The 15,474-nt window shown below is 38.1% G+C and overlaps 1 protein-coding gene across 3 annotated transcripts in view; it reads left to right on the forward strand.

Moving 5' to 3' along the window:
* Nucleotides 1-15,474, forward strand: part of RTKN2 (rhotekin 2) — a 41,978-nt gene that overhangs the window by 15,722 nt on the left and 10,782 nt on the right. For all 3 annotated transcript variants that reach the window (XR_005829681.1, XM_040606814.1, XM_040606813.1), the window contains exons 7-11: nucleotides 2,350-2,444; nucleotides 4,159-4,265; nucleotides 5,254-5,385; nucleotides 12,146-12,311; nucleotides 14,271-14,378. Coding sequence is in view for 2 of the 3 variants with exons in the window: in XM_040606814.1 (XP_040462748.1) it covers nucleotides 2,350-2,444; nucleotides 4,159-4,265; nucleotides 5,254-5,385; nucleotides 12,146-12,311; nucleotides 14,271-14,378 (608 nt within the window). In the remaining variant the exon portion in view is untranslated. The remainder of the gene's footprint in view (nucleotides 1-2,349; nucleotides 2,445-4,158; nucleotides 4,266-5,253; nucleotides 5,386-12,145; nucleotides 12,312-14,270; nucleotides 14,379-15,474) is intronic.

Raw genomic sequence — 15,474 nt, forward strand, 5'->3', positions numbered from 1 at the left:
TGTTTTTTTTTTTTTTTCTTCTGACTCACAAATCCACGCTCTATATCTGAATGAGTGAGCTAAGATTGGGATTTCTAACGTTGGGATTAATATTCTGGAACAGATTCTGGAATCTGTTATTAAAATATATAAATAAAAATATAACAATAAATATATATAAAATATATTAATAAAAATATAAGAATAAAAATGTATTAATTAATGTGCATTGATAGAAAAGATGATATAGTTACACCTTCCCACGCCAGTGTCTGTGTGGCAACTTTGGTGCCTCTGTCTCTTGATCAGTAAACAGATTTAACAACAAGCCTTTGCCACAGGCATGTTGTGGAGATGAGCCGGTTGGTTTGTTTTCTTCTTTTAATAAAGTTATTACATGGAAAAATACTATAGATATGCAAAGTACTGAATGAGATGCAGCAGGGAGATTATTTTTTGTTATACAAAGAAACTGCCATTTAAGGCAGCTAGCCAATTCTGTGAAATGTAGAGGCAAAATGTTGTCAACAATCCTGATTAACCAGTTCCATTTGAAAATACTTGCAGATAAGTCTATTCTAAATTATATTGTAGGTAGCCGAAAGGAATTACTTATATTTTAGAATGAAAATGTTACCGTGAAGCATATTTTAAAAGTGAAATAGCTTTTTTTTTCCCCCCAAGGTTGTTGTGGTAATTAGTCATGCTTTAGAAAAAAAGTAACTTTAAAATCAGCACAGAAGTTTTATCTGTGAGAAGAAACTGAACTTTTTGGTACAGTTTAAATAGAATCATAATGTATTGTTCAAATGCATGGCAAAACATAATCCGCGCAGAATCTTTTATTAGGGAACAGTCTAGCAGGGAATATATGCAAATGCTGATGATTTTTTGTTTGAATTGCCCTCTTGAAACATTTCACAGCAGTGGTTTTTCACCCAGAATGTTATATCATATTTAATTTTCTGTTTCCTGGAGAGAGATGTGTAACAGGCCTCCCTGCTAACAAACTTACTACTCTTCCTCCTCCTCTTTCATTAGTGTTATGGCTAGGTAGCATCTGCCTTGTTCCTCTGCAGAACCAAAGATTTAAAAAACTTACGTTCCTACTGTGCTATTAGGAAAAATAACATTTGAAAAATATTACGATAGAAAACTACTTTTTTAGTGATGTTAGTTCAGTACTGTCTTCTCACCTTTTACACCACTAAGCTGTCTTATGCTGTACTGAAGATATTTTAAGGAACTTATGCTAAATCCTGTTAGGGAGAGTAGTTAGTGACTTTGAGGGGTTTGTTTCCTTGTGAACTTTGTTTAAACTACCGTTACCCAGGTCAAATTCTTAATGCATTGCTGGACTGTAAATCTGTTACTGAGTCTGAAGAGTATTTGGGGGAAAAGGTTAAACATGTACCAAATTTATACTAGTTTATTCCAGGAATTGCATTCCACATGCACTGTGTTGAGTTGTAAATGTGACTTTCCCCACCCCACCCCCCCATCCCCAGGCAAAATCCAAAACAAAGATAAAACATTCTGAAACCTGTAAGCACAATAAGTGAGAGTCCTTTATGCTACAAAACTGACTGTAGGATCTCTGCACAGATTTCTGGATGTGAAGAATCACAGTATTATATATGTATTTTTTAACAGTGTCTAAATGACTTTATAAAGTGTAGTCTACATGGGCAAAGCGAAAGAGCAGAGTGACATGGAGGACCAATGTAAAGCGCTTTTAATTTTTAACCTGTATTGTCAGATAAAGTTTATATCATCAGTTGTTCTATTAACTACAGCAATTTTTGAACCTATTACCAAGTTTAGTTGCTTTAGGCCTAGAAATAGAAGTTGTGAAGTTATTAAAAGTTACTTGGTATCTGACTAGAGGAGAGGCTCTTCGGGGTACGGAGAGGTTGGACAGCACAGCCTTTATGCCTGGGTTTGGCAGCCTCTGGCTCAGCAGTAAGTGTGAGCCTGCCCAGCTTGTAGGCAGCAGCCACGGAGGTCTCCTGGTTGGCAGGTCCAAGAGAGGTGGCTATGGAAAGAGCCACCTCATGGGGCCTTGTGGTGCTGGCCTGGAAGTTGTGGGGTGGGGGGGAATGGGAGGCACGCACAGGGTGGAGGCAGGAGATAAGGGTATAGGAAGCAGATGAACAGACTGTGGGACAGTGTTAGTTTATAAGGAAAACGAGAGAAATGGAAGCTCTGTGGGAAGAGGTCGGATCTGTGGTCATTGACAGGCGCTGCCTTTCACCTTGGTGTTCCCGTGTGCCCAAATGTGTTATCTCAGATGTGTCTAGACACCCTTTAATTACTACCTGAGCAGCATGAAGCAGAAATGTTTAAATGTGCCTTTTCTTTCACATTTAGTGGTGCGAAGTACAGTTTGCTAGCACATACCACTTTGGGGCTGGAGAGTGCCGAGGACAGTTTCAGGACCCACAGCCTCACTATTACAGGAAATGGTAAGTACATATGGTACCAATTTAAGGAAATAAAAAACGAGTAACATTTTGCATTTCTCTCTCTTGTAAACTAAAGAGCTTAAAGAGATTATTTTTCTTGATACTTAATATAGAACAACTTTAATAAAATATTTAACGGCTCTATAACAGGCATCTGTACACAGCTGAATAAACTACAAGTTGAGTAAAATTTCAAGTCCAGCTGAAATTTTAATTCTTTTGGGAGTTTATTTTGTCATTTGCATCTGGGTCTTATGAGTCGTAGCTATATACAAATTATTTCCCCTTCCTCGCAACCAAAGAAGGATATCAGAATGAAGAACAGCTTTTTCTTCTGTAGTCAGAAGGAAAGTAGAAAAATAGCTTCAGTTCAGCCAGGTTGTTTGAGGCTCAGGTTTAACACAGGGTGTAAGCGTGCGTGCTCGCAATTTGCACTGGTTGCTGTGCTTCAGCGCTGGGGCAGCACAAGCTGACACCAGTCAGCCTAGGCCAGGGGTCCTCGAACTTTTTAACCAGGGGGCCGGCGCGCGGATGCAGTGGCAGGCAGCCATCTGCGGCTGCTTGGTTCCCCCCCCAACCCCCGGTGGGGGGTTCTGTAAATACCAGGGACGGGATTGAGGACCCTGGGGGGCCGTATCCGGCCCACGGGCTGTAGTTTGAGGACCCCTGGCCTAGATGCTTACACAGGGACTACGATTACGCTGCAACTGAAGGTGGTGTTTTAAGTAGCAAGAGTACAGTTTCTGATACTTTGTCCATTATTTTCTGAAAGGATAAGCCCATAAGCCACCCTCTAATTGTTAAGTTAAGACATGGGACTTTCACTGTATTTCACTGTCGCTTCTGGGAACTTTACTTGGGTAAACTTAAACCTCAAAGAGAATTTTGTTCTTTACACTTCATTAATTCTGAATAAGTACAGATTTGAAGATCTATGGGGCATTTGTTTCTTGAAGGGTTGGATGGATATTTCTGAGAATCTTTGATATATGTAAGCCTTTCTTTATTAGTACTTTATAGTCTTCCTTCTTCAAATTCCTTTTTCTGTTATTAATTTACATAACTTAGTCTGAGAAATTGCATACCTGGATATTTTGGTTCATTACAAGCATTTCTAAAACACGACCAAAGACAGAGTCGTATGAATGGAAGGTTGTATTACCTGCTTCTAATTAAAGAAGAGAGCACTTATTGCAGAGCAGAGCTGAGCAAGGAGGGACATTGCAATTCATTAGAAACTCCTTGGAATCCTGGATGTTCCTCTAGTGCTGAAGACAAAAATAGATACAAAATCTAAGCCTTAACAAAGCAAGCTGAAGCAAAGTGCTTGTGTGTAAATGTACCAGTGTGCCGTGATGGGATGGGCTCAGGGATCCTGCTTAGATAAGGTGGCCAGTGTACTTAACTTTCAAAATGGCTCCAGCTGTGAAATGAGATTTAGAGCTATATTTAATGTAAGAACAGCTTGTTCTTGCAAAACAATGTCTCCATTTTTACTTGAAATTCTTTTGGGAGTTCTTTTTTTAATTAAAAATATTTAGTGGAGACTAAAAATAATTTTTAGCCTAATCCTACAGGATGAAAACTCTGTCTTTAAATATAAAAAAAAGTTTATTTACATTTATGATTTTAATGTAAAAATTGATGTAGAAAGCTAAACTATATATTTAGGGCAAATGTTCAGAACTAAGTGTTTGTCTCTCTTTTGCCCCAGAGGAATCTACGTTTTGGCTTCCCTTGTATGGAAACATGTGTTGCCGTTTAGTTGCTCAGCCTTCCTGCATGGCTAGGGATATGATGGCAGGATTTCTTAATCAGCAGGTGAGAAGACCTTGCTTGTGTTTACATTCTCTTCTGTTAATAACTGTCACTAAGAGTCAATTGTTAAAACATTTGCTTTTACCTGTAGTGGTTTCTTGAGAACTGTTATTTTTCACCTGTTCTCCTTAGAGCAAGGGGAAAATTCTCTCTCACAGCTGCATTTACAAACAGTATCTTCAGTGGCTAAGGGTGAAGAAATAAATGTTTCCGTGGCATGCTTATCGATAAAATTATTTAGGCTGTTACATAAGGACTGGTACTTGATGGTAGCAGTCCTAATAACCCCGTGGGTCTCATCCTTGTACATACCTCTCATTGTGCACAAGAGTTCATATCGCAGCATGGTGAACCTGACTGCTGAACCGAGCCATATTTAAACTCATCCCTTCAAAAATGATTCATGTGAACTCAGTTTACTTCTCTATTTTGGTTCATTGCACAACTAGGCAAACAAGAAGGTGATAGTGGAGGGACAGAGGGGCTGGGTCATTTGTCAGGAGTGCTGAATTACAGGCTTTAAACTCGTTGCGAAACTATAATGCATTTATGAAAGCTGTTCAGAAAATTAATCTGTGAAAGTGGAAATTCTAGACAAATGTCTTTGACATGTTGAATGTACTGTGTATTTCCAAGGTGAGATACTCTTTATTTCTCTTACTGTGTAATTACTGTAGCTAATAAAGGTGGTTTCTTTCTTACAGCAGACACCAGTTCCAGATTTCATTCTGTATGAACCAGCAGATTCTGTATTGTTAGTGTCACCTGACAATAAATCTGCGAAAACTGTAAAACATCAGAAGACATTTGAAGTATTGCTAGCATTTAAAAAATCAATGACTCTGAAATGTTTTGCAACAGAAAGTCTTTGTTTTAGTAAAGAATTTAGGGTGGCTAAGTTTTGATCACACAGGGTTGATCTGTCTATATCTTGTAATATGCTCTTAATTTTTAGTTTGCTTGGTGATTTCTGACTATTTCTTCCCTTTAGCAAATGATAGGAAGTCTAACTAGCTGGAGGAGGCTGTATTGCGTACTAAGAGGTGGCAAACTCTGTTGTTACTACTCGCCAGAAGAAATTGAGGCCAAACTGGAGCCAACATTGACAATTTCCATCAACAAGGTAAAATTGGTTGTATGGGGTGTTTTTGGTTTGGGTTTTTTGTTTATTTTGAGGGAGGTAGTTTTTATTTTAAGACATACCTACAGTCATTTGGGCTCTACGCTGCTGGTACGCAGCATGCTTTATAGGTAGCATTTGGGTGGGATATGCTTCACTGAGATTTGCAGTCACTGAATTTTTTTAGCAAGGACGTTACATGTTGTAGCTGTAAGTTCCTTCTATTGCATTAGGCTGGTTAACATAGAGGTAAAAAGGAGGATGTTTTTTCTGTAGGAAAAATGATAACTTGTTATATGACAGTTCCATAAGACAGCCCTCGGGAATGTATTGCTTACAGTCCCTTAGCAATGCTCTGGTAGATTTGTGTCCTCAGCAAGGTGGAATTTTAACAAAAGCTTTTTTGTTGTATGTTATTTGGCCACAGTCTTAATTAGAAGGAGAGCTTGAGAGTTGTTCAAAATATTTTAGTGCCTTAAAGTAAGCTGCTTTTCTTAATACTCATTTTGTACAGGGCACAATAATTTTGGAAGTTCTGTTCTCTAGGATGACATTATTACTTTTTCACACCTGGATTGGAAAGGCTGACTTTAAAACATAAAGTTAAATTGTTACTTACTATTTGGCCAAAGAAACATCAAGTATTTAATGTTATTGGAAGGACCTTCTAGAATGGCAAGCATTAAAGTGAACGGCTGCTTTCAAAAACTGGTTTTGGTGCAGTCATCAAGAGTTAATATCATAGAAGGATGAGGAGAGGAATTTAATGTTATTTGCAATTGACACAGCTGGATTCATCTTGCATAAGTAAATAGACATATTTCAAAACTGCATTCAGCACAGGTTGATCTGGATTCTGTTGCTGTACTACACTGAATGCTTGATGCCAACACTAACTCTAAAAGAAGCATTCCTCTTGTCTGGTTGCTTGTTCAGGCTGGTGTGCTGCTTTATGCCAGGGCAGGCATTAGGGCAGCTGACTGATGAATTGGACAAGGGAACTGATGTGGGTTAAAATTAGCTCATTTTGGGGGCAGGAGAAAGGTTGGCTTCAACTGTGGTTCCCTTTAATAAATTCTCTTATCCAGTTCACTATGTGGTTACACAAATGCTTGTGTGGTACAAGAAAGGGGCTAGGCTATGTCTGGGAACGCACAGGGACGTAAAGTAATAAAGAACTGCTTCTTACAACAGCAATATCAGCTTTTGGTGGCTTTAAAGCTTCTGGAAAATATGACTGCATTTCTCGCCTAGAGTGAGACTTGTATATAAACTAAACATCTAAACTAGGTTTAACAACGTGACCTGTTTGGGTTAGGAGTTCTTTTTTAATGTGCTGAGATTTAAATTGGTTCCTTGATTAAAAACACCTTTCTGCTAGTGCCGGATCCTTTAACGAAGCCATTTTTTCTTCCACTTGTTCATGCATTTATATTAAATACATGTTTAGACTGTGATATATTTAGGCAGGTTTACTTGCTTACCTCTTCAGTCACTTTTAATTGCACTAGTCAGCCTTTGCTGTAACTCTGTTTTCTGGCTGTTCACAATATCAGTTAAGTGGTAAACTTTTTAATAAATTATAGAATGACTAAATCCATATTCTAAAATGTGACAGTAATATTTTAAAAAATTATCTATCAGGCTACCTCATATATTTCCTTGGAGGTCTCTATTTTGGTCTATATCCTAGTTTTGCTTTTCCTTTTAAAATAACCATATTCTACTAAGGTATTTTACTCTTCCAAGTTACCAATACACTTAGAACATAAAATCCAGCTTAATAAGCCTTTGCTGGGAGACTGTCCATATGTTTGCAGAGTATCCTTAAAGCTAACATACAGAAGGCACATAAATCATGTATCTTAAACCATTTTACAAAAATGTCAGGGTGCTAGAGAATATGACCGAATCTTTCTTCAATTTAAATTAAAACCAGAAAAAAAAATTGCAATTTAAAATGTATTTGGATACTTTACTACTTAAACAGTTTCTCCTGAAAATAACTTATTGCCTGCAGATATTTTTTGATTCCTTTGTTATGAAATTTCTCTTACGGATTAAATGAAAGCAGACTAATCAGATGGGCTTGTCTGCTACATGTTGTTATAGAAACAGCAGTTTTAAAATGAAAGTTGAAATTGAACATCAACTCTAGACATTTTAACTAAAATCTCTTCTGGTTGCATATGTGGCATTTTCATTTGTAATGTGAAGCTGATCCTTTACATGTAATTGAAAGATACTTTCTGAAAAGCAATGAAATCATTGGGATTTATGAGAAACTCTGGAAAATATTCACACTGATAGCCTTATTTCACATTCCCTTTGAATCGAGACTTGAAGAAGCCATTAAGACCAGCAAAGTCATTACTTCAACTTCAGATGACTTCACTGCTACTGCTGTTGAGCAAGAATGGTTCTGCAGTTCCTATTATGCAAGTGCTACTATTATTGTTCCAGCTAAATGTGATTATAACATATTATATTGCACAACTAAGTAGGAAAAGAGAAATGATATTTTCTGTAGCAAAGAAAATTTGCTGGAATCCAATTTGAACAAGAAATATTCCTTATGGGCCAGTTCCTGATTTTTTTTTTTTTCAAGTTTTCTTTAGTTTGAATGAATAATAAAGACCTTGCCTACACCTGATAGCTTAGCAAATTGGTGCATGTGCCAGTGGTTCATATTAGTTGCTCAGTATTTGGAATACATACTCTATTGCGTCCTGGCCACAGATCATAAAACTTTTTTTGTGCCATATATGCCTGAAGCTTGAGGAATTCTGGGACACTGCTTCAAATTAATGTAGGCCTGTGATTTCTTTCCTGGAGTATTTTGCTCGTGCAATCTTTGCTGTGGTGCCACACAGTGCAGCAGGCCCAGAGCTATCACCATGTTCATGTTAATCATTGCGGTGAACAGGATGAGGAGGAACAAGTGTTTGCAGCCGTGGGCTCAAGGTTCACGGACTGGTTGCTAAACAGTGTAGCAGGAGTGGAAGGGCAAAATCAAGCTGGCATTTCTGCAAGCCGTTACTTTGAGCGACAATTCTTGCTGAAACGTCTGTTCTGAGCTAGGTCAGGTAGAGAAATTCATTGGAAAATGTAGCAGTGGCTGCAGCAGCATAACTTCAAGGGAACCATGCACTATTTCTGGGGAACGAGGGAGTTCACCCTTGGACTGGAGCAGAAGGATATCAATATGAGTTCTTGATCATGTGAACGTTCAGGGAGCCAGCAATATGAATAATATTCTCTGTGTGCGTCAGGGAACTCCAGCAGCGGTGAAACGAGAGCAGCTCTGAAAATATATCTGTGTTCTCTGTAGTAAGGACTTTGTCCCGCTGGTTGGCTTAGACAAGCCTTCATACATGTGAAAGTATTTTGGAAAAGCACAGGCTAAGTGCCTCCAAATGTCTGGTATCTCACATCACATTGCTCAATTTAGTTCTGCAGTTGCTTGAAAGAGATTGTGGATGCAGGCAGGGGAAGCGTATATCATACCCACATCCCACATGGTGGACCTTATAGCACACATGCTCAAATCGAGTGATTTGGAAACTATGCTTTATGGCTCCTTGGTGCTCCACAGAACGCTGGTGGGTCATATAATGCCATCTCCTTCTCCTGATTTTTAGCTGCTGCATTGCACCAAAGACAGCTAAAATGACATGTAGAAATCCTAATTTTGCTTTTCCATATTATACTTGCATGTTATACTCACCATCCAGTGGCCACAAGGATGTTACATTAATACAAATTGACAAAACAATAAAGATGAAAGGAAGAAATATTCGTGGCTGATAGGGTTAATTCGGTCTTGTGTGTTAATTGGTTTGAAAGTCTAATTTTAAATTTAACCATATTTCCCTGCTTGCCTAAAACAGACCCCATGGAAATTATTAACGTTACAGCATAAACCAACACATGAACAGGTTATGTTTTGTTTCCAGTGTTGTTGTGTTATTTCTTGGTTTATTTTTTTGGTACTAAAAACATGAAGGAAGTTTGTTATATGTGATTTGGTTTGTTTAATCTTAAAATAGATACACCAAACTGGATCTTTGGTTATTCAATGTTTATCTCAAGAACTGTAATTTGTTTTGATGTCTTAAAATGATCTTTATAACCCGTGCTCCTCAGTGTGTTGGGATTGCCTTAGCAGGAAACTGTTGCACCTCAGCAATAAAAAAACCTCTCTCTCTTTTTCTTTACTTTTTGTGTGTGTGTGTGTGGATGTGTTGGTTGTTTGTTGTTTTTTGTTTTTTTTTTTTACCCTAGCTTAAAAGATGAGCTTTCCAGAGAGGTATTACCAGGCAAAGAGATATTTTTATTTTTGGGGAAAAAAGTATAGGGGAAGGTTCATATTTACACTGCATTTTTTTAAAAAATAATAATTTTCTCTTTTAGTCTTTCCTCACCTTCAGAAAGATAATCTTTTGCATATAGGATGTAAAACTGGCTTTACCTTCCCTGAAAGAGTCATTTGAGTTCAAGATTCAACTCAGTTTTTCCTGTTCTGGTTCACTGGTTGTTCTGGTCTTTCCAATAGCTGTAGCAGAGCTGGTATAGTTGTCTGTAAGACTGCAAAAAGTTGAACTTTATTATAACATGGTACCTTTAAGACACTTTGGGTTTTTTTGTGGTGTTTTTTTGGGGGGGGGGTGGTGGTGGTGGTGGTGGCTTGTTTTTGGGTTGGTTGTTGGGTTTTTTTGTTTGCTTGTAAGTAGAACTGAGCATGTAGTGTAATTCACCCAAGCTTGGTAAATTCATCAGCCCATTACTGTGATGGCATCTTGTATCATTCCTTAAATATTCAAGCATCAGATATAGATTGTTGCTTGAGGATTTATCTCCTTTGAATAATACTATAGTTGTGGGATAAAACCTGCAGCAAACATCATTAAATAAACTTGTGTGTATGGTATGCTTGAAGTTCTTACCTGTCAAATGTTAATCTATTTGATTTAATTTTTTTGCTGGTATCTATGGTTACCTGAGTTAATGGGATATAGAGCACTTACGGATGAATTACTTCATCTCCTATTTTTAGACAGAAGAATTTAAATGAGCATATCCATCAGATATGCTACAAGCAGCTGTTGGTATTTCAAATGGTTACTTCAGTAATGCATTTAAAATCTGGGGAATGTTCTGCAGAATAATTTTTGTTTTTCTGAGTATCAGAACTAGTCTTATCCCCATGGGATCCCATGTGTAAACTTAATTTCTGTAGGTGTGTGTTTAACATCTTTAGCAGATGTTTGACATTTGGTTGAATTGTGTAAAAAGGAATATTGTTGATCTGTCCCCACTGTATTTTGAGGAATGCCCTGCGGCCACCTTTGTGGTCAGATTCACTGTCCATCCAGACGGGAGACGTTCAGACACAATCGTGGCTGTGGTTGTTGGCTTCCTTCAAAACCCAGGGCGCTCCCCGTGCCAGGGGACACCCTTTTGCAGCAGGAGGGCACTGCGTGGCCCTAATGCGCATTAGGCAGCCTCGTGTCCTACCAGGCTCTGGGGCTGACCAGCTGTAGGGCGCTGGCTGGCTCCTGGCGCCAAAACTCATCATCCCATCAGGATTTGGGATTGTGCTGTTCTCCTGGGTATGCCAAAAATTCTTTTAAGAGCTGTGTTGTAATAGGTTATTGCTTGTTCAGTCAGGCTGAATTGTATATGCAAAGATATTCCCAGGATTTTTGCTTTTACTTTTGTAAATAAAGCGATGTTAATTATTTTAATTTGTTCATCATGTCGTGATGAGCAGCAGTGTTGACGAGTTGTGTTCTGGAAATTTTTTCAGTTGTGTTTTATCAGATTTTTACTAAAATCTCTCAGTATTTTACCCAGGATTTTTTTTTTTTCCCCACTCAGTTAGAGGTAAGTGCTTTTTCGAATTGTAGTAATACCATAACAAGCCTCCTAGATACTATGGTCTAGTCTAGATGATAAAAATCAATTGAACTACATCCCTGAACAGAAGGGGATGGCTTGGCTGTAACAGTGCCACTGCATAATCTGAGAGCCTTTCTAACATTAACTGAAGACATTTGATAAACTTGTGATATACTTCTCATATATATTTTTGTTTCTGTGTAGCTCTCTCTAATTAAGGAAAAGGAAAATATCTATTTTTAAATTACAAATAAGATTTTTTTTTTTTTTTATATTGGAGCAAAATGCTTTTTCATGCTGGAAAGTTGTTCTAGCAGAACTGTATGGGTAATTGCTACAAATGCTCCTTTAAATGTGGACTAGATAAGTTTCCTTTTAAATTTCCTGAATGCCTTGATTCACTAAGATAACATAACATAGATACAAGTTCAGAATGCATTGCATAAACAGTGGCCTGCAGAAGTACAGTGGGAGACCTAAAGAACAGCTGTAACATGGTGGTTGTCCAGCTGAAGAGTTCAGGGAAAGGGAGCTGCTTGCTGTTATGTTATCCACTAAACTACTGTGGAGAAGAATGAGCTGGGTGGGATGAACTGGGGAAGGCAGAGGGAGGGGAAATATACAATGTACATTCTGTAATTCAGAACTGCAATAATTGTGCTCCATTCCCTTTATTTTATGCCATTTTAATAGTTGTACGAGAAAATATTTTTATAAGCAGTTCTTGATATTAGTTCCTTTTTTTTTTTTTTTTTTTTTTTAGTAAAAAGCCAAATGATAACCCCCTTACACTGTCATTGGCCATAAGGTGATACCAGTGTGGATGGAGCAGTAACTCATTAACACAGTTTGTCATTCCTAGGAAACAAGAATTCGAGCTGTGGATAAGGACTCCAAGAGAAGAACTAATAACTTTTCTGTTATCAATCCCGTGTCTGGAGAGGCTGTGACGCAACTTTTTGCTACTGACAGTAGGGATGAACTTCTTAAGTGGATGGAGGCCTTCTGGCAGCACTTTTATGATCTGAGTAAGTAAGCAGGCAGTGCTGGCAGCATGCCCTCTGAGTGGGGTGTTATGTAACATCAAAGGAATCTTTGAACAATTTGAATTGGAATTGCCTCATAAGCCTTTGTTTGCAATGACGAGAAGAAAAATGTTCTCTGGGATAATATTGGGTGGTGGTCTGAGCCATTGGAAGGCAAATATTTGACTAAACCGAAGTCCACGTGTTCAGTCTGGGTTTTTGCAGGAAACCAGAAGCAGAGTATGTCCATCAATTTCAAAAGAACTTGGTCTCTTTTAGCAGCATTCTAGATAATCTTTTTTAGGGACTGCTAAATTCTCACCATCTCTTCATCCACTGTAGCAGGAAGAGTCCACCTCTGCCTGGGCATCCTACCAGTGGTGTGTTGGTTTTGTGAGATTCTGCCAGTATGAAACGTTTGGGCATGGAAGCCTTAGTGGGAAGTGGTGAGGATGCTGGATTTGTTTGGGACCTTGGCTGAGATGCAGATTCAGCCAGCCCTTGCAAGCAGGCACATGTATATGGGATTTCTTTGCTCAGCAATATTATGGATGAGTTAAATTGCAATTTTTTGTAATAGGGATTACTTGATTCTGTTGGTAATTCTAAGGTTTTGGTACCACTCGTCACACAGGAATATGCTCAACTAGCCACACTCCAATCCAGTCATGCAATACACACTGCTCACTTGAACCTGGTAAAAGCTGTGCCTGAGGCTTTGTAACAGATGATATAAATGAGATGATAAATGGGTACCTCTATCCTTTGGCTGACCTGGAACACCACTGTTCTTACATGAGAGAAGCAACTCATGTGTTGGTTTAAGACAGTGAAACGGTATTGAAGTAGTATACTGTGTTGCTTGTTTAACACCAAATATTTATTATAAGAACTATATAGATTAAGTTGTCTTTGTCTTTTTTACTCTACTTTAGTAGTTTGACTCACAGGTTTATGAAGAGTAGAGAACAACTGTCAGTTATTACGCTGTCATTGACAAAGTATAGTTGGTTCCTGATAGTTTTTACCAGGTCAGGAAACAGAACCAGGTCAATTAATGAAATACCAGTCTTCAGTCAGAGGCCACACCAACAGAATCAGTGAACTGAGGTTGTGGAAACTCAGTATTGTAGTTTGTATTCCTAGTCCTTTCTAGCTCTGATTTACAATGAAAAAAGGCTCTATCAATTAAAGAAACACACCAAGCAAAAACTAGGGCATCCTCTTTAAATTAGCCGTAGAGTGGGGTAAAAGAACTACTTCTTATTCATTATAGATAGAATACCCATGGATTTTTTGAGACGTTTTCCTTAGGTTCAGAAAAAATGGGTCACTTGGCATTTAAATGCCTTTTTTCTTCTCTGGTTCTAAAATTCTCTTAAAATTAATGTGCTCAGAAAACTTGGAATGATTGGTATGAACAAAGTAATTTTACTGTGTCTTGTTTTCCTTAAGGTCAAAATCTATTAATAGAAAAAGAGGTTTCCTTGTCTGCTAGCGGATAAAAGGCAAGTTATCCTCTATTAAAGACAGAATGTTCCTTTACTAAACATTGTAACATAGTTGTATAACATCCAGCTTGCAGTATATTGGAGGTTGTCCCCGATAACTTCACGAAGTTTCCCTAACCTTAAATTGTTATATTTTTAGGATTTTTTTTCTGTGTTTGTGAATTTGTACTGTGTTTGGGGATTTGAAGGCAAATTGTGATATTTAACCTTCATAGTATAACAGCAGTGCTGGGATGCTTAAATTAAAGGTAGTAGCTTATGACCTTTGTGCTAAGAGAATGAGTACAGAGTTGAAAATACAAATGCATCCTGAGCATTCCTGCTAAACAGAAGTAAATACTTACTGTTAAGCCTTGCTTTGGAGATAGTTTCCTAACACAACCGAATAACTTCAATTTTTTTCAAGCTGAAGTGTTTAAGTTCCAGTCATTGTTCTCTTTTTCTCTCTCAGGCCAGTGGAAACATTGTTGTGAAGAACTTATGAAAATTGAGATTATGTCACCACGGAAACCACCTTTGTTCTTGACAAAAGAAGCGACCTCAGTCTACCATGATATGAGTAAGTGGGATTTGTCTTTTCAAGTTGCAGGGTAACAGAAACAACATTGTCTGTATTCAGATGGCTTCTGGTGTTGATGTTGAAACACCCAGTTTTTCAAGGACAATTCAGACAATGAAAGAGCAACATAATTGCATACCAAGGAGTTCATATTAAATCTGAATTTGTAATAGCACAAATAATGAATACATTTTTATACCTTCAGCCAAAAAAATCTGCAATCTGAACTGTAACTAGGGAACCCTGAACACATTCAAAAAAGCTGTCAGTAGAAATAAACAATCATCATAAGAGCAGTAAAAAGCTCAGGAAATGTAAAGGTGAAATAGTCCAGTCTGCCAACTAGTAATGTCTTTAACTAGTTGCGTTAAATTAATGTGTTGTTCTTAAAGCTGTTTAAAGGCTTACCTAACATAACTTACCTAATTGTTTGGTCTTTGGTAATGATGTTGAAAAATATGCTTGGAAAATCTAGCAAGCGTGTATTTGAGACTTGTCTTTTTACAGAGCAAAATGGTATGCAGCAGGATTATTTTAATAGTTTCATTACAGAAATAATATTTACAGACTAGAAAAAGTAGGTCACTTTGTTTTAATGAATCCAATGCAGTATTGGCTGAGAAACACTGTACAACCCTAAATGCCTGACTGCTTACTGCTTGAGATTGGAACTGTGAAGATGCTCAAAATGCCATGTGGGTCATTGAGTTACCATGCATCAGAGCACTGAACAGTCAAGAGAGCCCTATCTAAGCTAAGAATGCAGAGCAGGAAGGCAGTAAATCAACGATATAGAAGTTTTACGAAGGTAACAGGGTAGTGTAATTCTACTGATGCTCAAGTACATCAGTGAGGAGCAGAACGTGAAACTGTTTCGCTCTTGATGTACCAGGCTTTTTTCCTGCTCATTTATAGTATTCAAAGTCCCCCGGTACTCTGCCCTGGTGAGGCTGCACCTCGAATACTGTGTTCATTTTTGGGCCCCTCATTACAAGACAGGAATTGAGTTGCTGGAGTATGTCCAGAGAAGAGAGCAAAGCTGGTGAAGGGTCTAGAGAACAAGTCGTCTTAGGAGCGGCTGAGGGAACTGGGGTTG

Source organism: Falco naumanni, chromosome 9, assembly GCF_017639655.2.
Source record: "Falco naumanni isolate bFalNau1 chromosome 9, bFalNau1.pat, whole genome shotgun sequence".
In the NCBI taxonomy this organism is placed as follows: Eukaryota; Metazoa; Chordata; class Aves; order Falconiformes; family Falconidae; genus Falco; species Falco naumanni.